This window comes from Mytilus edulis, chromosome 13 (assembly GCF_963676685.1).
Source record: "Mytilus edulis chromosome 13, xbMytEdul2.2, whole genome shotgun sequence".
In the NCBI taxonomy this organism is placed as follows: Eukaryota; Metazoa; Mollusca; class Bivalvia; order Mytilida; family Mytilidae; genus Mytilus; species Mytilus edulis.
The window spans coordinates 66,918,232-66,943,597 of record NC_092356.1 but is presented as its reverse complement, the minus strand read 5'-3'; the positions used below and the strand labels follow the sequence as shown (position 1 = coordinate 66,943,597).

The following is a 25,366-nucleotide window of genomic DNA, read 5'->3' as shown; positions in this document are numbered from 1 at the left end:
AAAACATCTTGCAGTAAATTTTAACCAGTGTCATTATTTAGAAAAAAATGCAAACTTTAAGTCCTATTAAATACATGCCAATATTTTCAGTTTGCAAGACGAGATGAATTTATCTTATTCTGACAAAAATTGGTCCACAAGTTTGAAACGTATAAGATATTAAAATGTGTTAACAAATCATACAGTGTATGCATAAGTAGATATGACTCCTATCAATGCTTACAAAAGGCCATCATCTAACAAGTCGTGTGTGTCATGGAAAAGGTCAAAGAAAAGGTCATTGATGGAATCTTTTTTATGGTCACATTTAGTAAAACAATTATTTTGCTGTAGATAACATAAAGATGTCTCAACTTAACAATTTCAGATGCTGCTGATGCCAGAAACAGCATGCCTAAGTCGTGTTTCATCAACTCAGACGTAGGCGAGACAAACAAAATTGTTAGAAGTATGAGCGATTACAAAGATATTTTACCATTTGAGACAATAAATACATATGATAATTTATGTAACACATAGAAAAAATTAATACAAAAAATTTAAATATTTACACTCCTCATAATTTAACATTTATGCCATTTACAATTAGATCTTCTAAATTTAACAAGAAAAAAAAACAATAACAATCAATAGTGGGAAAGTTATAAATAGGAGGAACAATATATTAATCAGAAATATACAACTTCCAAGTAAAGAGCTCACACAACAAATTTAACTTTATTTTCAGTCACCCAATCTGAATATAGATTTTTTTTTTATTATGCAATTACTTTAAAAAAGACAAGTTTAAATAACTTGAGACTAACTTTTTTCTATTAAGTGTTTTAACATCTTAAATCTTCTTAATCTTAATTATAAAGCTATCTTATATAAATTAACTCTTTTCGAAGGTTTTCCTCTCAAGTTCTAGATTTTTTCTTGTTCTTCATAAAACTACATTTCAATTTAACTCTTCTAAAAATTAATTAAATAATAAAACCGGACTGAAGCTATATTTGTTTAGTTAGCTCCAAACTGTTTATATTGACTAACAAGGGAGGTAACACTAAAATATTTAAACTTAACAGGTTATTTACAGGGAAATCTACAAAATTCTCCATTTTGTTCTTAGCTATATATAGGCTACAGTATTCGCTGAATCACCATATTTTTCAAACAATAAAAACATGCATTGTCTCTAGAACAATAATTTTCTTTTCAAGACCTAATACTGAATCAATCATCATTCTTTTTGTATTACTAAATAATTTTTTTTTCATTACATTCAATTCATTTCCATCATTTTCTACACCAACTAGAGAATTTCTTATTCTTTAAAAAGAAATTAACACTAACAAATGTTGTTCTCGAGTATGTTGCTGTTAAATACAAAACGTGCAGTGACCTTGACTAAACCCAGAGGTCATATCTAATTGGTGAAGGGAACCAGAGTATAAATGGTGATTTCATTTTTACAATATTATTATATCACAAGAATTAATATTGACAAAGACTATGTATATTTGTAATGTTCTAAATATTTGTGCCAAAACTTGAAAGCACTCTCTCTCTCTCTTTTTGTCATGGTGAAATCTTATCTGTCATTAGTCAATGATATCAACAGTTAGAACATGCAAGGGCTGATCCATTAAAATGAATGTAGGAAAAGATAGTTTATCTTTGGGTATAAGGTTATAGATCATGTATGTTTGCTTTCCCATTTGATGTTTACAAAATTACTCTAAGTATGTTACTTGTGGACTTTTTAATAGTCCAATCATACTCTACTTTCTTAATCTATTTTATTCTAATAGCTGTCATTTAGAAAAAGAGGTAGAGAATAATGATATTACACATTTTACAACTCAGTTTAAACAAAAATGTGTGTATTTATATAATATATTCATTAAATACTAGGTAACACATGCTATGGTATTCTATAGTAAAGGAATATATCCTATAGTAATTAAGGCAAAATTAACATGCAGCCATCAAAAGTTTGTTTAAACCAAAACTTCTTTTCATGTGGTCTATCATATTACATACAGAAAGTAAAATAATTCTGTGTTAATTTGAAAAAATACAATAATTATGTATTATAAGGGAAAAACCTGAACACATAGCACTACAAATATAAAATTTTAAAATCCTTAACCATTCAATAGTTCATGTCTTATTCTTTGTTCATTATCTGGTTATCTTTGTTCGTAAAGTTTCTCTGTGTCAATGATTACTACTCTCCCTTGATTTCTCTTCACTAGATGGAGCTGTTATGCTATCGTCTGTTAGCTGTAATATGTTGTCTGGTGAGTTGCTTTGGTCTGCTTGTGTGCTGAAAAGATAAAAAAAAAAAAGTTTTCTTAATAAAGAATGGACACAAGAAAATGAAAAATATGTAAGGTACTAAAAAAAAATAATGAAACAATATATCAATTCTAATATTGATCATCAATGCTGTTACAACTCCCCTTTACTCACAAATTTTACTTTAAATAATTTATAATTTGACCTATGTGGTTATCTTCAAAAGATGACAAGCAAATTCACACAATTTAATAAAAATACATTATTCAAAAATCAATATCCTATTACCTGAAAAGAAAACCTGTTTCAAAATTTTGGTAATCTAATTAAATTCTATATTCAATAAGAGCTAACTAGTATAACATATAGTTTTATATTCGCATTTTACACTAAGTTTATATATCTGATATCTAGTATTGCATATATAGATTATGCCACTTTACTCCTTGACAAATTTAAAGTGTTGTGTATCAAAATTTGTATAACTTGTCAGACCTACTGATGGGGTAAAAAAACATCATATATATACTCTGGCAATTTCCTGCATATATATATACTGACATCTCTGTGTTGTTATCCACCACACGTTACGTTTGAGTGAATTAATCCTACATTTGCCCAAAAAATCCAAGTTTGAGTGACAAAACCCATTATGAGTGCACTAAATTTACCTGTTCAAAAGTCACTTCGTTAGTGCAGATTAATTATCAAAAATAATAAATCCTGGACTTTTTGATAATAAACTGAGGCAAATGAAGCAAAAAAGTCCTGGATTTGTTATGGACATATTTTCTTTAATGATAGATGCTATGTTGAAACTAGAGGCTCTCAAGAGCCTGTGTCGCTCACCTGTTACTGTATTTACTGATGTCAGCCATCTTGGTTGGTAGGCGTGGTAATTAAGCACTTCTTTTAAATAGATACCCTAGTAATGATTGTGGCCAAGTTTGGATAAATTTGGCCCATAGTTTGAGAAAAGTTACAAAAATGACAAAAAGTTGTTAAAAATTGACTATAAAGGGCAATAATTCCTTAACGGGTTGACTGACAATTTTGGTCATGTTGACTTATTTGTAGGTCTTACTTTGCTGAACATTATTGCTGTTTACAGTTTATCTCTATCTATAATAGTATTCAAGATAATAACCAAAAACTGCAAAATTTCCTTAAAATTACCAATTCAGGGGCAGCAACCCAACAACAGGTTGTCTGATTCATCTAAAAATTTCAGGGCAGATAGATCTTGACCTGATCAACAATTTTACCCGGTCAGATTTGCTCTCAATGCTTTGGTTTCAAAGATATATGCCAAAATATACATTTTATCCCTGTGTCCTATTTTTAGCCATGGCGGCCATCTTTGTTGGATGGCCAAGTCATCGAACACATTTTTATCCCAAGGATAACTAGATATCCCAAGGATGATTGTGGCTCAGTTTGGTTAAATTTGGTCAAGTAGAAGATTTTTATAAAAGTTTACGGACGACGGACGCAGGACGCCGGATGACGGACGCCAAGTGATGAGAAAAGCTCACTTAACCTTTCAGGTCAGGTGAGCTAATAATAAAGAAGTATATTTCAATATCTAATGTATTTGCGAACAAGTTTATATAAATTCTAAAACTAAAATCATGGAAATAATAAAGCTTTAGCTAGGGTAATGTTGTACCAATACAATAGAAATAGTCTCCCTTGATATCATGAAATAAAATCTTATGCAACATACAAAGCAGGACTAAGAAAATAGGACAGGTCTCAATCCAGGTTTACTTAAATATGTTTGGTTTTTTTTCTCACAAAAAAATCTGTAAGTATTATACTAAAGCTGTGACTGTTTGTATTTTTCTCAAAGTGACAGCACACATGATGAAAAAAACAGTAAAAAACACACTAGTGACTTGTAGGCAGAATCTATAGAAAGCTTTATATTAATATAATTTAAATGGAACTTCTTATTCAGAACAGTTTATCATTAAACTTGTCATTATATACTAAGGATCCATTGATTTTCCTTTTTCTTGTGGAATGAGAAAAAAATCCATTTTTGTGGACATTTGATTTCTTGATTTTTCACAGCTTCTGCATACTAGACTATACAACTTTATAAACATTTAAGTTCATCATTCACTGTTATCCACAAATTCAGCAAATTTTAGTTTTCTATGGATAAAGAGGAATCCACAGTATTAAAAGATGCAAAGTACTACCACTAGGGGGCGTTTAAAGACTTCTAACTACCCATAATGGTTTAGCACAGTAAGACGCCCAGTAATAATATATAATGAACAGGTAGACATGATAACTGTACAGAATAAGAAAAGTAAGCACACAAGCTATATATAGATAAAAAGGTGGAATAGATATTTAGTACCTCCAAATCACATTATATAATTCTGAAAATAAAACAACAACATTTCACAAACATGCAACATAACACACACAAACACACACAAATATAGATACACATACTAAATGAAAGAGATACTGTAATTTTCACCAATATAAAGAGTATATTGTGTAATAAAAAATATATATTAATATGTTCAAGTATAAAATAAAACAGTGTGAGAATACCTCCAATTTCTAACTGCAACAATGAACAAACTTTCCAGTACTGCAATTTTATGTTTGCTAACATCATGTACATGTGTATTTATTATACTTTAAAAAATTGAGAATGGAAATTGGGAATGTGTCAAAGAGACATAAACCCGACCAAAGGACAGAAAGCAGCCCCAAGCCACAAAAGGGTCGGGTGGTTGTCGCTTTGACATATTCACCATTTCCTTTCTCAATTTTATTCAAAACAGCAAGAAATTCCTGCAATGGATGGAGGCTTCAGCTGTCCTTTTTGGCATTTATTAACATTGCAATAAACTTCTTCCAATTAGACTGACCTAATTTTCCCATTAAAGGGGGATTTACCCATGAGATAAGTTGACCTGACTTATGAATTCCTCATATTATATGAACTCATCAACCTCAAGTGAAGGAGTCAAAAATCCATTTGAATCATACATGTGGCCCAATTCAAATCATTATATTTGAAAAAAATATTATGATAACAAAATATTTCCAGTGTATTTTTCATAATATTTTGAAGAATATTAAGAATATATTGGATGTTAAAGTCTACTCTACTGTGACAACAACAAAAACGTACGTCATAATGATGATAACAACACTGGACATCAAATTTACATACCCTCCTAACATGGACAATTTTCCACTCTCTTTATGTATTAGTTAAATGTATTGTATTAGTAATGCAGCATCTAACAGTTTTTCATACAAACTGTCTTGTGTTTGGACATTATGATGTGAATCATGCAGATATAACCATGAGCTAGATATTTTTGTATTTTTTAGAATAAATGTAAATAACCGAATGATAATTCTTCATCAATTTTGAAATTAAGAGGCAAATTCAAACATGAAAAACATTCACCGTGGAGGTAAACTAACTTTCCAATGAATGCTATTTTAATAAAGTATATTCCAAAAAAACATACATAGGACCCAGGGAAGGCACTTTAAAAGTCATCTGTGCTGTGACTGTCAAGAACGAAGAAAATGATAGGAAATTAAAAATTGCCTTTATAGGTCACTTATTTTAAAGTGCCTTCCCTGGGTACCTATATATTTCTAAATGGAACAGTCTTTTAAAAATAAAAGAATGTAAACAATGTTAGAGCCTAAACATGCATTTATTGTTAAATCTGTAAGCCTTCAAGTAGTTAATGTCTTCTGGTAAATCAAGCACAGTATCAAACGACTAAACCATATCTAGATGATAAACAAACCTTTTATACAAGTTTATTACTCAATTCAAAGATATTGTGAAATAAAAGCAAATGTTAGTTTTTGGTTATGTTCTATATAAGAATATTGCTTATTGTCCTACAATTCATGTAATTAGGTTACAGATACATGCCATATTAAACAGTAAAACTAAAAACATACATTCTAAGTTTCCTTTTTTTTTTTATTGTTAATCGCTGTTGTTTAGTAAAAATTAGTTGAAGCTAGTTATAAACTCAATACAACTAGTATGGACAAACATAAGCCGAACTGGCAAGGTTTCAGAAAAGTTTCAGTGCATGCTATTTTATGAATATGTTTTTGTGAATAATATTCAGATTTGTCTTTATAAATATTTGTTACCTGTCAGGGCCCTCTGGAACAATCTGTACTATCTGTCCATCAGAATTACGTCCTACATGCTTAGGTATCCTCTGGTAATGGCTCCTGTGAAAAAAACAAGGAACTGAACATTTTAAAATGTATTGAATTAACAGAATTGATGTTGAATGTCTATCACAAATGTGCCACACATATCTGCTTACCCTTTGGCAGCTCATTAGATCTCCCTGTTTTTGTTGGGTTTGTTGTAACTTAGTTTTAAGTTTTATATGTTGTGTCTTGTATACTGTTGTTCACCCTTTTGTTATTTTTCTTTGTTTGTCATGGCAATATCACTTTGTTTTTTTTAACTCATAAGTATGAATGTCCCTTTGGACACTTGCACCTGTGATTTATCAAAAATAAATTATGGGAGACTCTAAAATTCAGAAAAACAATTTGCAGAAATAGTCCTATATAAGACTTTGGTTACAGACAACTTTATATTTCGCATTGTTACTTTTATGAATACTCTGTATTTCACTGGGTCATATTTGACCATGCTTTAGCATCTTTTAAAACTACTTCATTTCTAACAAAAATGTTAAAATCTCTCCTTAAATTAGTATTCATAATTATTTGAGTAAATCATCGGAGTACAAACAAATTGTCTACAAGCTTAAAGGTTGGAGGTCAAAATAAGTAGTCCCCCATTGCCTGGTTTTATCTATTAATTTTTAATGTAATAAGGTCGCTGTCTCTTTGACTTATACTTATCTCTATTTATTCATATTGAAAAAAATTATTATTTATCAAGAACTTATTCATCTTATCTTGCAATCATAGTTACCTGTATCTTTGCTGTATGATGACAGATTTGTTGCCTCCCTTCTTTAGACGTTCATGTTCTTTATACGTCCTGTATTGATTTTGGATAACAACAGCTGCGTCACGACTCTTCTTGAACCGTTTCTGAGCATAATAACTTCTAAACTGACTTTGTATCAATACAGCTGCCTGGGTCATTTTCTTATAATACGCATACTACAAAATTAAAAGACCATGTTTTTACAATTAAATCAGGAAATAGTAGTTCTTGTACACCATTCAAGGGCTGTATCTTTTTATCCTCTGTATTACTTTATATATTTCAATACATAGAGAACTAACTAACCTGTTTATATCGCCTGTAATATTTCTGTATAAGAACTAACTGACCACTAACTGACCTGTTTATATCGCCTGTAATATTTCTGTATAAGAACTAACTGACCACTAACTGACCTGTTTATATCGCCTGTAATATTTCTGTATAAGAACTAACTGACCACTAACTGACCTGTTTATATCGCCTGTAATATTTCTGTATAAGAACTAACTGACCACTAACTGACCTGTTTATATCGCCTGTAATATTTCTGTATAAGAACTTACTGACCACTAACTAACCTGTTTATATCGCCTGTAATATTTCTGTTTAAGAACTAACTGACCACTAACTGACCTGTTTATATCGTCTGTAATATTTCTGTATAAGAACTAACTGACCACTAACTGACCTGTTTATATCGCCTGTAATATTTCTGTATAAGAACTAACTGACCACTAACTGACCTGTTTATATCGCCTGTAATATTTCTGTATAAGAACAGCTGCCTCCATTTCTTTCTGTTGTTGAGTCATTTGTTGTTTGTTACGGAATTTTCTGTAAGTTTTTTGTATGCATTTAGCTGCCTCATAGAGTTTGCGTTGTTCTTGATCTAAAAAGAAATAGGTTCTACATGAAAGTAATGAGTCTTGGTAAACATCAACGTCAGCAACCAAACAATACAGAATTAAAGGAGAATTTCTGGTAAGGGCTAATTTTTGCCTAAAATTTTAAGTACATCTGATGAAAGATTTTTGACATTTTTTAAACACCTAAGTGTCTACTTCAGTCGATTCTATTAGTTTATATAAAAGATTTAAACTGTTTTGGTTAATAATGACACTCAAATTCAAGCTTAAGTATGAAGAATCTTTCAAACATGCCATAAAACATTTTAGATAGGTTTTGTCTAAAACAAAAAGTGGTTGCATTCTTGTTCAGTCTCAACCTTTATGTATGTTATGGATTACATGTATCATCAAATACAACATATATTAGAATATCAATACTGAACACAAGTGCGGCCACTACTATTTTAGGCAAAAAAAGTTAGAAAATTAAGTACAAATGCTAAAAATTTTGCATGAATTAACTATGCTAGTCTCTAATGCATGTGCAAGGTTTATCAAAAAGAGCCCATACTTGTGTAACAACATTACTATACTTTCCACTAAATAGCCAAAAGTTTACATTTTCAAAAAGTTTTTAAAATGCTATATTTTGGCCTTTTAAGGCCTAGCCAATTTAACTGAAACAATAATGTACAGCATTCTGATAATGTAAGAAGCGAGAAATCTTTCTCCATGAATTAAGCCGGAGCATTGAAGTATTCTGTGCATTAATTATTACCTGATAATGTAAGAAGTGAGAAATCTTTCTCCATGAATGTAGCCGGAGCATTGAAGTATTCTGTGCATTAATTATTACCTGATAATGTAAGAAGTGAGAAACCTTTCTCCATGAATGTAGCCGGAGCATTGAAGTATTCTGAGCATTAATTATTACCTGATAATGTAAGAAGAGAGAAATCTTTCTCCATGAATGTAGCCGGAGCATTGAAGTATTCTGTGAACTCTTCTGTGGTAGGAGGTGGAGAGTCTAGCTTGAAATCGTATGGACTGTAGGGACTAGGAATACAGGTAGACTCGGGACTGTTGAGAGAGGAAGCTGGTGTACCAAGGTCAGAATATCTGAAAAATACATAATGTCAATAAAATAATTGTCTGGTTAGTATTTTCATACAACAATACCATATTGTAAAAACAAAATTTTCTAGGGTTAAAATTTTTGTTTTTTTTGTCTATAACATTGATTGCGAGAGGATTATTTTTACAGGTTAAATTTTTTTTTTAGGTTTTCATTCCATAAAAAATCACTATCTGCAAAATAGGTGTATTCATAGCTGCTCAGAGGTTATATTAATAAGTGGAGCATTATAGACTTTTCAAGGCACTTGTGAAATCTTATCAACCACAAGTCTATCTAGCGTGTATGTTCAAGCTTATTGTAGTAAAGACTAAAAGCAACAATAATTTCTGCTTTCACAATATACCTGTACTCATCAAAAGCAAATCCATCCCCCATTGGAGTAGATATGCCAGAATCCTCTTCATACGACGAGGCATGGGGAGATGGCTGTGATGGTATGGAGCTGTATGAACTGCTCCTCTCACGGGCAGCAAACTCTGCAGCATCATCAACGCGACTGGGAGACAGTTTGATCCTCATTGGCATGGCGGCTATGATTTGTTGAGCTAGGTTGACCATTTGTCTCTTAGCATCCTCACTGCTGTCGCCACCTATAGGCAAATCATAAATTCAGTTTGAAAAAAAGATAACTCAAACCATCACGTTAAAAAAAAAAACTATTTTCAAGGGTATTACTTTTATACATTAAGTTATTGAAAATTATTACATTTACAGGAAATATAAATCAGATGTATTTTATATAGAGCAGTTTAATTGGATTTTTTTTTCATGTGAGGAAAATAAGAAATCATCTTCTCTCCCTCAGATCTTTCATGAAGAAAATAAAATTTTAATAAATAACAGTCTATTGTTAACTTAATAATTATTGATGTTTGTTCTGGTAGGTTTAAATCAGTTGGTTGTCTCTGTTGAATTTATTCACTACTTGTCAATATTGCGTAGCATGCTTAACCAAGACATAGTTATTTGCCCTTTGTTGAAAGCTATACAATGCCCTATAGTCGTTTATATCTTCATTCTTTGGTCTGTTAAGTTACTGTCTGATTGACATTCACCCTACATCTTTTTTCATATTAGAATATTTTTTTTATTCATTACAAATGTTCCATGTCCTGTGATTGTGTTAAAAAGTCTGAAAGAGAAACTTTCAGAATTCTGTCTGTTGTGTTTTTGTTCATTTGGATTTTATTCTCTCTTTCATAACAAGAGTTCTTATATCCAAAACCTACATATTTCATAAGCATTTCTTGGTAAAAAAGTAAATAGCACTATATAGCATACAATAGTACCTCTTTATAAGCAGTTATAAGTATGTATAGCAAGGTATTAATGATTGTTAATCACACAGTGTAAATAACTCCCACATATCATAATACAAGATTCAAAATCATTCAAAAGAATATGACAACTTCTCAAGCATATTAACCAAACTCTATATAATTGATTGTAAGGAAAACCTCTGAAAACAGCGTAAAAATCTAAAAACATTAAAATTTCTTCAAGCAAGTTTTTTTTTAAAGTCATGTTAATAGCAAAAAGATAATTTAAGTATAATTTTAATAATAATTCTCATGTTGTCATGCTAAGCAAGTTGGTGGCCAAATATAAAATCAGGTTGTTCAGTAATATCTGAGACAAATGTTATCGAAATATTTGTTGGGGCTAACAAACAGACCAGCCTACAGACAAGGTAAATGCAATATAGTCTCACTTTTAGAGTGAGGTGTTAAATATTCTAAAAATTGTCCTTCAAGTCAAATTCCAATATAATAAAGGCTGTAAATAAGATTAAGTAAATAAATCCTGTCAAACAGATATATATATCTCTTACTGATAGATAATCTATCTGTTCTAATTCTAGTCACACGACCCTCGTCATCAGAAGACAAACGTTCCACATCAATGAGCGGGCTCCCTTGACTGGAGAAGGATACGTCGGACATGTTGTCATCTAAATCTGAAATCAAGTGCATGCAGACACTTCAAACTGTTAATCAAGCATTGTCAGAAGAAATCTAATTCATTTTCACTATTTTAACGATTTTCTGTCAATCTTTCTATGTTTTTATTTTATTTACTATCAGACACTTATTTACTAGATATTGTTAACCTTTTGCTTCTATGCTGAGTTTACTGTCAGTGTCTTTTAATGTGTCATTTATTGATGTTTTTTATGCTACTATTTTTTGTAAGTGATCTCTACATGTTATGTACTGTCAGTAACCTTTTTGTTACATTTTCATTGATAATTTAGTGCTAATTTTGAATGGATAACATCACTTATTTACATGGCATCGATTGACAATTGATGCTATGGAACGTACACGCAAGCACAGACGGCATTTGACAGATTTAAAATACATGTTTCAACGTTGTTTTATGTCAGTTTCATTAGAATTGAGATAACAATATTGTATTTTAAGCTCCGACGGCACCAATTGGGGTTTTGATGGTGGCAAATACCTGTTAACTGTCTCCCCTAACATGTCGCCAGTAAACTTAATTTGCAACCATCAAATCCCCAATTGATGCCGTCCCGTCTGAGCTTAAAATACAATACAGTTATCTCCTAAGTGACCTTCTTGCAACGATTTTTTTAATGCTATTAGGATCAGTGACCTATATGCTGCTGACAGTACGTGACCTTTTATGCTATGACTTGTCAGTGACCTTTTAAAATAATTAATTGTCAGTGACTATTTTACACTATTAAAAATCAATGACCTTTTTGCTACTATCTGTCAGTGACAATGTTATGCTATTAACTGTTAGTAACTTATTTGCTGCCAATAACTGTCAATGACCTATTTATGTGTTACTATAAACTGTAGTGACCTATTTTCTGCTATTAAATGTCTAAGATCTATGTACTGCAATTAACTGTCAGATTTACTGCTATTATCTGACAGTAACCAATTTGCTCTTATTTTCGGCTTATTTTCTATCAGTAACATTTAGCTGACATAAATGATTTTCTCTTATTAAAAAAAATCAAAGAACTAGTAATGCTATTTTATACTGTTAGGGATTTCTTTCCATGTTTTGCTGGTAATAAGACACTTCACATGAATGCCAGCAATGCATGAAAACAAGGCCAGTCTATTGATTATGGCAAAAATAGTGAAAATCGCTTCAATAATGACAATATCTAGCAAACACATGATATACTCATCACTAAAGTCACTTTGTTCTTTAAAACACTGATCAGCAGAATGAATTCTTGTAGTATAGCACTAGCACAATAATTACTTATACAAACTCATGCAATAAATGACCATAATTCAAATATCATAATGCTATGTGTATTACATCATTAAATATTTAGGATAAAACATGATGCTAAAAAGTATATCTGGTTCACAAACCAAGCTTAAAAATATCAAATGTGCTTCTTCAAGTCTTGTTTCACATAACTAAAGTTAGTAAATTTTAATTCACACGTGCTAATAAAGATGCAAATATACTGATATATAAACCACAATGCAAAATTACCTGTATCCATTTCTACACAAGTAGTTCCTGTTACATGGACTGATGGTGTTTCAGTATGGTCCATTGCTGTTTTGTGGTCCTCGTCTGGTTTAATCAGTATGTCTGGTGAGGTCAGATCCCTCCCTGGATTGTAAAGCATTGGATTTTTTGTACTTGTCAAAGCACTGGAGACAGAACAGAGTCTGGGTTCAGAGTTCGTTTCCCGTACTGGCCTTTCGTACTGACTAGGTGGAGTATAACTGAAGTCTTCTGGTGTACAATCAATGGAGAAGTGTTTGGCAAGTTTACGTCGACTAGATTGTACGGAATGTTTGGGTCTATTGCTTTTCATTGACTGAACATACTGGCCTGGAATGTCTATATGTAGACTTCCCAACACAGAATTTGGTGACTTGAACACACTGTTATCTTCCATTTTATCAGCAGGGGTATTAAAAGCCTTGGAAGAATCTATTTGTTTTGAAGGGGAAGACAGGCTGCTAGATTTTCCTGTAAGGGAAGTCAACTCATTGACAACTGAGCTGTGACCAAATTTTTTAGCTACTGCAAAGGGAGACAATTGATCTTTGGTCATGATATGTATTGAATCAGGATTCCAATGGTAGAGGAATTGCACTGTTGATATGTAACCTTTTGCACATGCCCAGACCTGAAAATTAAATCAATAACATAGAATGTAATACTATGTCACATGTACATGAGAAGATCAAAATCAAAACAAAGTTATACTAAACAGGCAAAATTGTTGTGTCATTCAAAAGCATTTATAAAACATATCAAAACATAAACTACCCCAAAATCATTGTTTCAAATCTGAGTTGTACGGTCCTACTAAAAAGCGCCCGGGAGCGCCCGAGAGCGCCCGGGAAAAGAAATAGCGCCCGGGGAAAAGAAAAAGCGCCCGGGGAAGGAAAATTAGCGCCCGGGAGAATAAATTTAATAATATTTTATAACAATATTTTTTTTCCTTAAAAAAAAAATTGCTTGTTTTGTCCTTAATATTAACAATGATTAATGGGAATATGTACGATGCTACATCGTAAGTGTTGTTTATATCTTTTTATAAAACTAAAACTTTGACTGTTTTAATGTCTATGCTTATCAGGGATTTAATGCTTAGTTTTGAATTAAACCAAACTCCTGCTTTTTACCCCCTTCATTTAACTACTGCATGTACATGTATAGTACTGCTTTATTTGCTGATTTATTATGTGTAACTCTTTTAATTTTGATTAGATAAATATTTATCTGTGAAATTTAAGTTGTTTAATAAAAAATTACATTTTTCATTTTACAATAATTTTGTTTTTGAAAAACATGTCTTTTGAAGTTTTACATTTTATAAATATTCCGCATAAAGTGTGATCTATTATTATCTGTCTTTCGAAATAGTATTCATATATTATTGTTATAGAAATCGAAACATTCATACTTGTTTTTGTGCTTTATTATAAATGTCTATTTTCTGAATTTGCAAATTACTTGTCTAAAATTTAAAAAAAAAATCAATGTACATAACTTATTTCATCGACACAAAGTTGTCTCATGCCAATAAAATATCTATATATTTTCCCCGGGCGCTATTTGTTCTTCCCCGGGCGCTATTTGTTCTTCCCCGGGCGCTTTTTCTTTTCCCCGGGCGCTTTTTCTTCACCCGGGCGCTCCCGGGCGCATTTTAGTAGGACCCGAGTTGTACAAAGTAACAAAATAACCTTTGGTTTCATTTATGTGAATCTCCTGTTTTGCCATGATCTTTACTCGCCATAATCATACATGGAGTTTTGCAGAACTTTATTTAATCTTAAATTTATTGTTTTTTCCAAGCTATAATGTACAATTTCTTTTTTCAATATATTAGTATTTAAATAAAAGAGCTGAAGTTGTAAAGTTGCTGTGGTCAATTATGATATGACTGTCGTAAATATCTATGGCCAGTAAAACTGTTTTTGCTACCTTCAAATTTCCAACTGATGGCAGCAACTCCTCAACTACATTAATCGTTGAATGTGTGACTACTTACCAATGGTGTACAAGACATATCATCTAATGCATGAGAATCTACTTGACAATCCAGTACCCAGGAGGGGTTATCTGTCCTGAAATTATTAAACACACTTGTCATATAATACAACCTGTACTGGCCAAACAAAAAGTAAGATCATCAGTGAAATAACATTGTATGTGACAAAACCAATTGTTAAACATTTTGGGATTGATAGCTTTTAATAAATCGTGTAATGAGTACAAATATTCAATCTGCATTGACTGCAGGATGCCAAGTTTGGAAGTGAGATTTGCTTTTAAACATGAGACTAATAAAATTTACTGAAATGTGAAATTCATTACAGCAACTCAGATCTTTGAAAAAAGAACAAGTGAAAAGCTGGCATTGTCGACTCGTGTACACATAATTGCAAGTTTAATGAGAGAAAATAGAGTTTATTTAAAGGCATATGATACTAACATAAGTGGAGGGAAAATAGTCTATTTACTAATTTTTCTAATTTTTTGCCTTTATTGATGTTGCTTTATAATGTACGAGAAATGTTTACAAAATATCATCTAGTTACTACCTACCTCCATACAATGAGTGTATGAACCAATGCCTGATACCCAAGAGCTGCTACTATATGAAGTTACTACCTACCTCCATACAATGAGTGTATGAACCAATGCCTGATACCCAAGAGCTGCTACAACAAATCATCTAGTTACTACCTACCTCCATACAATGAGTGTATGAACAAATGCCTGATACCCAAGAGCTGCTGCTATATGAAGTTACTACCTACCTCCATACAATGAGTGTATGAACCAATGTCTGATACCCAAGAGCTACCTACCTCCATACAATGAGTGTATGAACCAATGCCTGATACCCAAGAGCTGCTGCTATATGAAGTAATGTCATGTTACGCTTTCCTTGTTTCGGAAAAATTGTCATGTTACCCCAAGGCTTGGAAATTAAGGATTTTACATATAAAACAACCTTCTTTTCAAAATGGTCTGCTTTTAGTTCTTCTTTCAGCTGTAAAAGAAAACATAACTTATTGAATACCATTTTTCATATCAATAATCAGATAAATACAATAACCATGGAGGGCAAAAAGGTGCAGCTTTTTTTTATTATTTGATAATGTTGTCTTTTTTAATTTTTATTTGTTGGGTCCACAGTGTTTTCTGCATTTCTTATATAATCCACAAGACTTCAAGGTTAGCAAGCAGTATTCAATAATAGACAGGTGCCCTTTGAACAACATACCTTTTGTATAGGCTGACGGGACATTGTTTTCTTCAGTTTTTCCTGAATCACAAACAGTCTATCTAACAACAACAGCTTAAGCTCATCAACTACAAAACAAGGAAATTCTATTATAAAATTAAAGAACCTTAGTGAGCACGCTCACATACCCCACGTCCCCACATTGTCATTGGAGAAATTAAATAAGTGTAAGAAAAAAAAATTGTATAAGAAAAAATATTGAATAATAATTTCCTGTCAATATGCACATCAACATAGTATGTCCTTATTATCTACAAAATTTCATGAAATTCTGTTGTGTAGTTTCAGAGGAGTTGAGATGACAAACTGTTGCAGAAGTACATTGAAGCAAATAAGTTCAAAGGGGCGTAACTCCTAGAAAAAAAAAATGGAATCGTAATTTCCTGTCGATATGCACATCTACATAGTATGTCCTTATTATCTACAAATGTTCATGAAATTCTGTTGTGTGGTTTCAGAGGAGTTGAGATGACAAACTGTTGAAGTAGTACCTTAAAGCAAATAAGTTCAAAGAGATGTAACTCCTAGAAAAAAAATTGAATCTTAATTTCCTGTCGATATGCACATCTACATAGTATGTCCTTATCATCTTAAAAGGTTTCATGAAATTCTGTTGTGTAGTTGCGATGACAAACTGTTGCAGTAGTACAATAAAGTAAATAAGTTCAAAGGGGGGTAACTCCTAGAAAAAAAATTGAATCGTAATTTCCTGTCGATATGCACATCTACATAGTATGTCCTTATTATCTAAAAAGGTTTCGTGAAATTCTGTTGTGTAGTTTCAGAGGAGTTGCGATGACAAACTGTTGCAGTAGTACATTAAGCAAATAAGTTCAAAGGGGCGTAACTCTTATAAAAAAATTGAATCGCAATTTCCTGTCGATATGCACAACTACATAGTATGTCCTTTTCATCTGAAAAGGTTTCGTGAAATTCTGTTGTGTGGTTTGAGAGGAGTTGCGATGACAAGAAACAGGCTGACGGACGGACGGGTCATAAACATTATACCCTCCGCAACTTCGTTGCGTGGGGTATAAAAAACTTCTTGTGACAATTACAAATATATGATTTACAATAGATAATATACAATATGTTATATACAATATGTATATTTGAAAAAAATTATTTGTGATTAGAATGTTTATACTAAAGTCAGAAATAATAAAAAAAAGTTTAAAATAAAAATCTCCTAACAAAAGTCCCTTTCTAAATATGATGGAATGTTTATAGCTAACATTGTCAATTTAAAAATGATGAATGATAATTCATTCAAACACAAAATATAGTTTTGTCAGAAATGAGATCCCCCACTTTGAAGGTTTAAAAAGTTTTGAGATATCAACACATTAGACATTTTTGATGAGTAGAAATGTGTAAAAATAGGTCAATGAAATTATGTGTACTCGAATCATATAGAAAATAATTCTTACCAGAAATAGAGAACCAGTTATATTTTTGTTTATTTTTATCATCATGTGACACATATTTAAATGGTACTGAGTTAGAGATCACATGACCATCACAGCTGACTTGTAATGACGCTACTCCGCCATTGTGAGCTGAAAATAAAAATTTCTTGTATAATCATTAACTATTAAACATTTATTTTGTCAGCTGTATATGAAATTTCAACTCTCAAACTTGCTGTTTTGTAGTAAAAATCTCTTAGAAGGACAACAACCATATATCCATTAGTGGTACAGAGTCAGATAGGATTTTTGAATCCTGTAAATGGGGATATTAAAACAATATACATGGGAGACAACTCAATGATGTATTATTAAGAAAATGAATACATTTTATCAACCTAAAATCAAGTTTAATAAAAGGGGAGAGTTGCTGTCTCATTGCTATATACCCTATGACTCTTTTTATTTATAAAAGAAATATGAAAATGGTGACTGATAACTTAAATCTGTCCATTCAAATCTATTTTTCTCAACTTGGAAAGTTTATAAATTGTTGTATTTGACAAAAAACTTGACATTTAATACTCTGAAGTGAACATCTTTTTTAAAACAAATCATTTTTGTTAAAATAAACAACATGCATGAAATATAATCTAATGAAAATCTAGCAATTACTTGAATTATGCCAAATTGTTTAATCATATTATTCCTGTACTTACCTGGGGAAAAACACCTTAGTACACCTGGCTGTATTAATGTTGTTGGTACTGGTTTACTATCAAATAAACATAAATAATGAGATGACAAGGAACACCATGGACCTACAACTAAAACTTTTTCTCCTCCCTGCAAAATAAAATTTTAACATATCTAACATAAAGAATTCAATTTTTGAAAATAGGAACATATAAACATATTTTACACCTAAAATCAATTCATTATATTACATATATGGCAAATACGTTGTAATTTTTTTCTTCTTCGACTTTAAATGTCTCTTCTGTATCTCTGGCTTCTCTTTTATCTATGAATTTCATTAAAATCTGATTAATTTGAATATTTATGCATGTTGATGAACGTTCTTCAGTTTTCTTAGTAAAATTTGGTTGACTTTTATTTCTAATACTTTTTTATATATTTTCCCACGGTATTGTCATTTTTTTCAATTTTTCATTTTCCCATTGGTCTCTTCCTCTTCTTTACAATTTTCACCAAAGATTAACAATTTGCACAAGACAGGCAGAAACTTTCATCTGAATTCTAACCATACTTTTGAAGACTTTGCATTCACAAAAAATAATGGTTAACAATCTGACGGACAAAGTGAATCCTACACTAAAGGGCTCTAACACTTCCTTGACCTTCATCGGATAAAGTGAATCCTACACTAAAGGGCTCTAACACTTCCTTGACCTTCATCGGATAAAGTGAATCCTACACTAAAGGGCTCTAACATTTCCTTGACCTTCATCGGATAAAGTGAATCCTACACTAAAGGGCTCTAACATTTCCTTGACCTTCATCCTTTTTGTATCTAACTAATTTGGAAAGTTATACTGGATATTTTGTATATATACATTTACTTTTAAATATGAGCATTTGTAGAGAAATGCCATAGTTTTTAGACACGAAACTTAAAAATTTTATCATATACATGTAAGAGAGTTTAAAACTGAGAACTAGATCACACCCAAGATAATGATCCAGGATTTGTTCATAAATACCTGGGAATTTGACCACTCCGGAGAGTAATCCAGGATTTGTTGGTACATACCTGGGAATTTGACCACTCAGGAGAATAATCCAGGATTTGTTGGTACATACCTGAGAATTTGACCACTCCGGAGAGTAATCCAGGATTTTGTGCTCCTCCCCTTTATGTCCTGACAACCCTTTACCATTATTTACAGTCTTATTATCACAGATTGTTGATATGTCTGGAAAATTTTGTTCAGGTTGAACTTGACATGACTGAACAAGGTCACTGTTAAATAAGTTAATTTCATTGGTTAATTCTTGATCACATGTATTATTTTTATGCATTCCATCCCCTTTTAAACTATTAGTATCTGGCTGTCTACTAAGATCATTGTAAAGTTTTTCTATTTCAGAAATCTCAAAATCTAAGTTATCCAGAATATTGTAGTCCGATGTTGTCAATGGCAACCCAGTATTGTTATTGTCATTCATTGCTTGTGGGAAGTTAGCGTAATTGTTTGATGTTTCCACAGGAAATGATGAATGTATAAGGTCCTGTATGTCATCGGCTGACACATTCCGTAGATGAGGAACGTCACCAGTATCTGTTTTATTCTGTGTACAGGAAGTAGGCATAAAATTCTGTGCCTCAGAATATACCATTTGTGTTTTATGAGGATCATGGTCTGTAGAGTTAGGATGAGCAAATAAATTGAGCTGCCCCGGAATATTATGAGGTACTTGGATAGGATGAGACATATGATGAATAGGCTGGTCCAAAACATGAGGAATTGGTTGCTGTTGGCAACCCGATGTTACAGTGACAGATGAAACAGTGTTTGAGGCTACTCCTCCACTCAGCAGCAAATAACTTGTCGTTGGTAACTGACTCACACTGAGCAAAAATGGAGCTTGAGTGAGATTTTCTGAGCAAGGAATAGAATCAGTGGCTTTAGGCTGGATATGTAAAACTCCTGAATGCCTTTGATGGGGTGCCTGAGGGAAAGACTGTTGAGTTTTAGCATTCAGTTGGCAAACTGTGTTCATTAATATGTCTTTACACTGAGAATCATCAGGAATAGAAGCTGAAGATGGATCCCCTGTTGAACTGGCCCCATCTTCTGGCTTGGAATGACAACTTATCTTCTTGTAACCTATATTTTGACCTTTGTTCTTGTCCTGACTTTCATGGTACTGTATAAGGTGCTTTACAAGTTTTTCTACTGTTTCTTCAAGCTGTAAATAAATTAATCCGTGTAAAAGATTGTTTTCTAAAAATGTTTCCAAAATATAATTTGAAGATATAGAGTGGGGTGCTCATTTTCGCCATATCTTTCCATGTTTTCTACAGTTTATGTTCAGGTCTATATGTTTTTGAAGTATACTGATATTTCTATATGAAGATAACTTCAAATGCAAAACATTCCTAAGCTTGAAAACATGTTTGTTTGAAAATAATCATCTGTAAAGTTAGATTAAAAGGGGTTTGAAATTTCCTGAAGTTTTGTCAATGGGGGACACATATTCGCCGTTTTTACACATCTATTAAAAACCAAATAACTGCAGCTTTTCATAATATTTATCAAATAAATTTCATTATAGATGAACAGCAGACATTTCAAAGGTGTAAAAAACAGAAATTTAGGCCAATCAGTCAAAAAAATGCTAAGAAAAAAATCTATGAAAATCCTGTTTTTCGTTCAGGAAATTGATCGAAAATCGTTGTCCGTTTTTCTATCTTTTGCAGTAAGTGCCGTAATTTTTTTTAAGTTTAAAAAATAATCATATTTGTTATAAAATTATAATTTATTGGCATATTTCTTCCATTTCAGCCATCCTTTGAAGTGTTTACACCTCAAAATCATAAAACGGCGAAATTGTGTCCCCGGCGAATATGGGCCCCCCACTCTATATTTTATATAATTCCTTGTATATTTTGTTATGGAATTCTGGAACTATTTGTTTATCTTGCCAATCTAAATTCAGGGATAGTGATATTCTATTAATATATTACAAGAACAATTAATCAAACAGTCACCAAAATTTATCTGCATAATGTGTCTCCTGGAACTATGGTCATAAAACATTACTCAGTACTAGATGTATCAAATTTGTGCTTGTAATTATTTTGAGTGGTTATTTTTTGTGACTGTGTACAATTGAAAAAAATAGGATTGAAAGGCACTTATAAAGCTTTTACATATTAATGAGGACTGTTTTGTGCCACATAACAATCAATTTAACTATTTCTATAATAAAACACTAACCATTTGATCTGAGCTTCCAGCAGAAACTGAAATGGAAAAAAAGTATAAAATGAGCTGTATGGATAGGAACTATTTTGTTTTAAATATGAACTGAATGTTGAGTCTGTTTTGACTGGTGGTGTTACATCTTTCAAAGTCTATGTAAATTATTTGCCCCACACTTGCAACAAGGTGAGCCTTTTTAGTTTGTTCATTTTGACTGGTGGTGTTACATCTTTCAAAGTCTATGTGAATTATTTGCCCTAAACTTGCAACATAGTGAGCCTTTTTAGTTTGTTCTTTTTTACTAGGCTAACCTGTTGGTGTTACATCTTTCAAAGTCTATGTAAATTATTTGCCCTACACTTGCAACAAGGTGAGCCTTTTCAGTCAGTTCTTTTTTACTAGGCTAACCTGTTGGTGTTACATCTTCTAAAGTCTGTGTAAATTATTTGCCCTAAACTTGCAACAAAGTGAGCCTTTTTAGTTTGTTCTTTTTACTAGACTAAACTGGTGGTGTTACATTTTTCAAAGTCTATGTAAATTATTTGCCCTAAACTTTCAATGAGGCAGACTGTTTGCCCTGTGTTGAAGACCTCACTGCTGTTTTGAGATGAAAAGCAGCTAGTATAAATGCACTTTTCCTTTGTTTTTGTATTTTTCTGTGCATGTGGACATTCCATATCCTTTCTTTTCTATTTTATCCATAAATTAAAAACTTAAAAAAAAAATACAACCAGTATTATTTTTTGTTTAATTATTGTGAAAACTAATCTTCAAGAATTTTTAGAATATATCCATTTCATATTAAAGATACAGTGTTTAATCACATTTCAGTCAAAAGTTTACATTTTGCAACAATTTCCATTTTCAATAATTTATTATCTACCTTTAAAATTTATAAATTTTGATAAAACATTGAATAAAATTTGTTTCTTATGAAAGAAAAAAAATTCTACCCTAATTCTAAGATTTTAAAATTTAATGTTTTTGTGTAGTTTGTGGGTTAAACTTTCAACAAAGTAAATTTTCCTAAGGCTGGCAAAACCATGAAATACAATTGTTCTTATCAATCACAAAAATTGGTGTCCACGTATAATAAAAGAATCCCCAGTATTCTATAATACCTACACATTGGTCTTAGCTGTTCTACTAGTTCTTCTTTCGTCCATTCTTTCTTCTCTACAGAACCCGGCATCATGGGAATTTTGACCTTGCCGTCGTCAGGATAGGGAACATTTAAATAATGAATTAACACGATGTCAGGATTCTGAAAAATACACATAAATCATGAAATCACATGGTCAGGATAGGGAACATTTGAATAATGAATTAACACGATGTCAGGATTCTGAAAAATACACATAAATCATGAAATCACATGGTCAGGATAGGGAACATTTGAATAATGAATTAACACGATGTCAGGATTCTGAAAAATACACATAAATCATGAAATCACATGGTCAGGATAGGGAACATTTGAATAATGAATTAACATGATGTCAGGATTCTGAAAAATACACATAAATCATGAAATCACATGGTCAGGATAGGGAACATTTGAATAATGAATTAACACGATGTCAGGATTCTGAAAAATACACATAAATCATGAAATCACATGGTCAGGATAGGGAACATTTGAATAATGAATTAACACGATGTCAGGATTCTGAAAAATACACATAAATCATGAAATCACATGGTCAGGATAGGGAACATTTGAATAATGAATTAACATGATGTCAGGATTCTGAAAAATACACATAAATCATGAAATCACATGGTCAGGATAGGGAACATTTGAATAATGAATTGACATGATGTCAGGATTCTGAAAAATACACATAAATCATGAAATCACATGTTCAGGATAGGGAACTTTTGAATAATGAATTAACATGATGTCAGGATTCTGAAAAATACACATAAATCATGAAATCAACATCATTACATGCTTCTTAAAGTCACAAGAAACCTCAAATTAAAAAAAATAATGCATATGTTTTTTTATATCTCAATGGATAGTTTTCATTATAAAACTTATGTACATATACTTTTTTCTGAAGAAAATTCTTTAATTTGTTCATATTAAGAAAAAGTTTACTTTATTTTAATTGCTTCCTTTCCAGGAAGCAATTCCCCGACATATTTTCCCTATGCAAAATGACCTCAGTGTGGCCCATCTCGTAAAAATCCAGTGATCGCAATATGCATGGATGTCCTTAAAATAAACTATTATCTGATTTTACATGTTAAACAAATGCTCAATATCCATGCTTTTTTGTTGATTGTTGACAAACTGTGGCAATCGTAAAACTTCAGCTTCAAAACACGAACTTTAATTACCTGCCATATTTTCAAAACAACACTGACCGATTGAAAATGTATGCATTGGTTCAAAAATTGAAATAACATTATTTTTCACCGGTCACTCGTTTCATAGGACTTTTTAACATACATAGAAAACTGTGCAAATGAAAGTTTTGTTTCGGATTAAATCTCTGTCTTGTTCAAGTTAAATAAAAACAGAATATTTATTGTAAGCACTTCTTCAAAAAATAAATTTATTTCAGATTTTTTGGATACACCAGACATGATTGATGCATGTTTTACTATACACATACACAATGATCTGCATCAATACTGTACAGAGATGTATTGTTGATTAAGTGACATCAACAGTGTGGAGAGTCAATTTCATATAATGTTGCACTTCAAAAAACATGAAATGCTGCTTCGTCAATTATGACATATCATATATACCATTCAAAATCTTCCAGTAGATATACTTATTTAAGTAATACTGATGTACCGTTATCATGTACAAAAAATCATAGAATATATGAAAGAATTATCAGCAAACTCACACACTAAAACTTGTCCTTTTTGGGGTCCCCTTTTAAATGCTGTTTTGAAAGCAGTACTTTGAACTATAATGGTTTACTTTTACGAATTGTTATTTGGATGGAGAGTTGTCTCATTGGCACTCATACCACATCTTTGTCAATCTATTTATTTACCTGTAACAACCAATAACATCTTCTATGGAAAGTGGGTAGAATATCTGAATGTACATAGGAACCATAAATACACTGAAAATAGAAAGATCATATATATATCACAATATTTGGTAAAGGGAAACAAGATACTTCTTTATTAGGGATCATTGTGAAAAATATGTAATCTATGGTTACAATGGATGCAATGTTTGTTAAATTTAAGTTTGATATAGATGATTCTTGTCACAAAAATGTGAGAGACTTAAGATATGTGTGTTGATTGCCGTCTCCTCATAATATAAGCTGATATGGACAAATCTTAAAAAATCTCTGATTATAAATTTAATAGTAGGTTGACAACTTCATGTCCTATAGAAGAACTCCCAGCAAATTTCGTATTTTGGAATTCAAAGGGACTGCCATACAAGTGAAAAATTTAGCTAGCAATAAAACCAAGTTTAATCCACCATTTTCTACATGAGGATATGCCAGTACCCTGTCAGGAATATGAAAATTGTTTACAATCGTTAGATCTATTTGTTAAAGCTTTAGATTTTGCCATATTATAAAGAAAGTTCCTTGGAGTTCGTTTTTTTGTTATTGTTAATTTACTATTTTACAGAGTTGTTCTCATAAAGTTGTAGATAAATAGTGTTATGCAGACATTGAAGAACATCTGAAGATGACAGAAGTTATTCCTATGTATTGCTACAACCAACTGTCAGGTAAAACAATTAAATCAAATATTTGTCCCTCAGTGGTTGACGTTAGCTGTATATATTGTTGCTGTGAACCATATTTTTTTATTCATTATTTTGTACATTTTAGTTAGTTTTTACATTTGTCACTTCCGGGCCTTATACATCAAACTATGCGATATGGGCTTTGCTCTTTGTTGAATGCAGTACAGTGGCCTATAATTGTTAATTTATGTGTCATTTAGTCTCTTGTGGCGAGTTATCTCATTGGTA

General features: G+C 31.6%; 1 protein-coding gene across 5 annotated transcripts in view; it reads right to left on the bottom strand.

Moving 5' to 3' along the window:
• Nucleotides 1-492: 492 nt before the first annotated feature.
• Nucleotides 493-25,366, bottom strand: part of LOC139500694 (calmodulin-binding transcription activator 2-like) — a 73,453-nt gene continuing 48,579 nt past the window's right edge. Inside the window, exons 7-24 of one of the 5 annotated variants that reach the window (XM_071289496.1) lie at nucleotides 24,417-24,488; nucleotides 22,522-22,660; nucleotides 21,412-21,437; nucleotides 19,271-20,380; nucleotides 18,166-18,292; nucleotides 17,468-17,596; nucleotides 16,017-16,105; nucleotides 15,598-15,782; nucleotides 14,775-14,850; nucleotides 12,755-13,403; nucleotides 11,094-11,219; nucleotides 9,606-9,852; nucleotides 9,059-9,243; nucleotides 8,020-8,165; nucleotides 7,256-7,449; nucleotides 6,448-6,531; nucleotides 4,655-4,676; nucleotides 1,248-2,311 (exon numbers count right to left, since the gene is read on the bottom strand). In XM_071289496.1, coding sequence (XP_071145597.1) covers nucleotides 4,667-4,676; nucleotides 6,448-6,531; nucleotides 7,256-7,449; nucleotides 8,020-8,165; nucleotides 9,059-9,243; nucleotides 9,606-9,852; nucleotides 11,094-11,219; nucleotides 12,755-13,403; nucleotides 14,775-14,850; nucleotides 15,598-15,782; nucleotides 16,017-16,105; nucleotides 17,468-17,596; nucleotides 18,166-18,292; nucleotides 19,271-20,380; nucleotides 21,412-21,437; nucleotides 22,522-22,660; nucleotides 24,417-24,488 — 3,594 coding nt within the window. In that variant the 3' untranslated portion in view covers nucleotides 1,248-2,311; nucleotides 4,655-4,666. Of the gene's footprint in view, nucleotides 2,312-4,654; nucleotides 4,677-5,488; nucleotides 5,517-6,447; nucleotides 6,532-7,255; nucleotides 7,450-8,019; nucleotides 8,166-9,058; nucleotides 9,244-9,605; nucleotides 9,853-11,093; nucleotides 11,220-12,754; nucleotides 13,404-14,774; nucleotides 14,851-15,597; nucleotides 15,783-16,016; nucleotides 16,106-17,467; nucleotides 17,597-18,165; nucleotides 18,293-19,270; nucleotides 20,381-21,411; nucleotides 21,438-22,521; nucleotides 22,661-24,416; nucleotides 24,489-25,366 lie in introns of all 5 variants that reach the window. The other 4 variants (XM_071289495.1, XM_071289494.1, XM_071289499.1 and 1 more) reach the window with 4 other exon arrangements.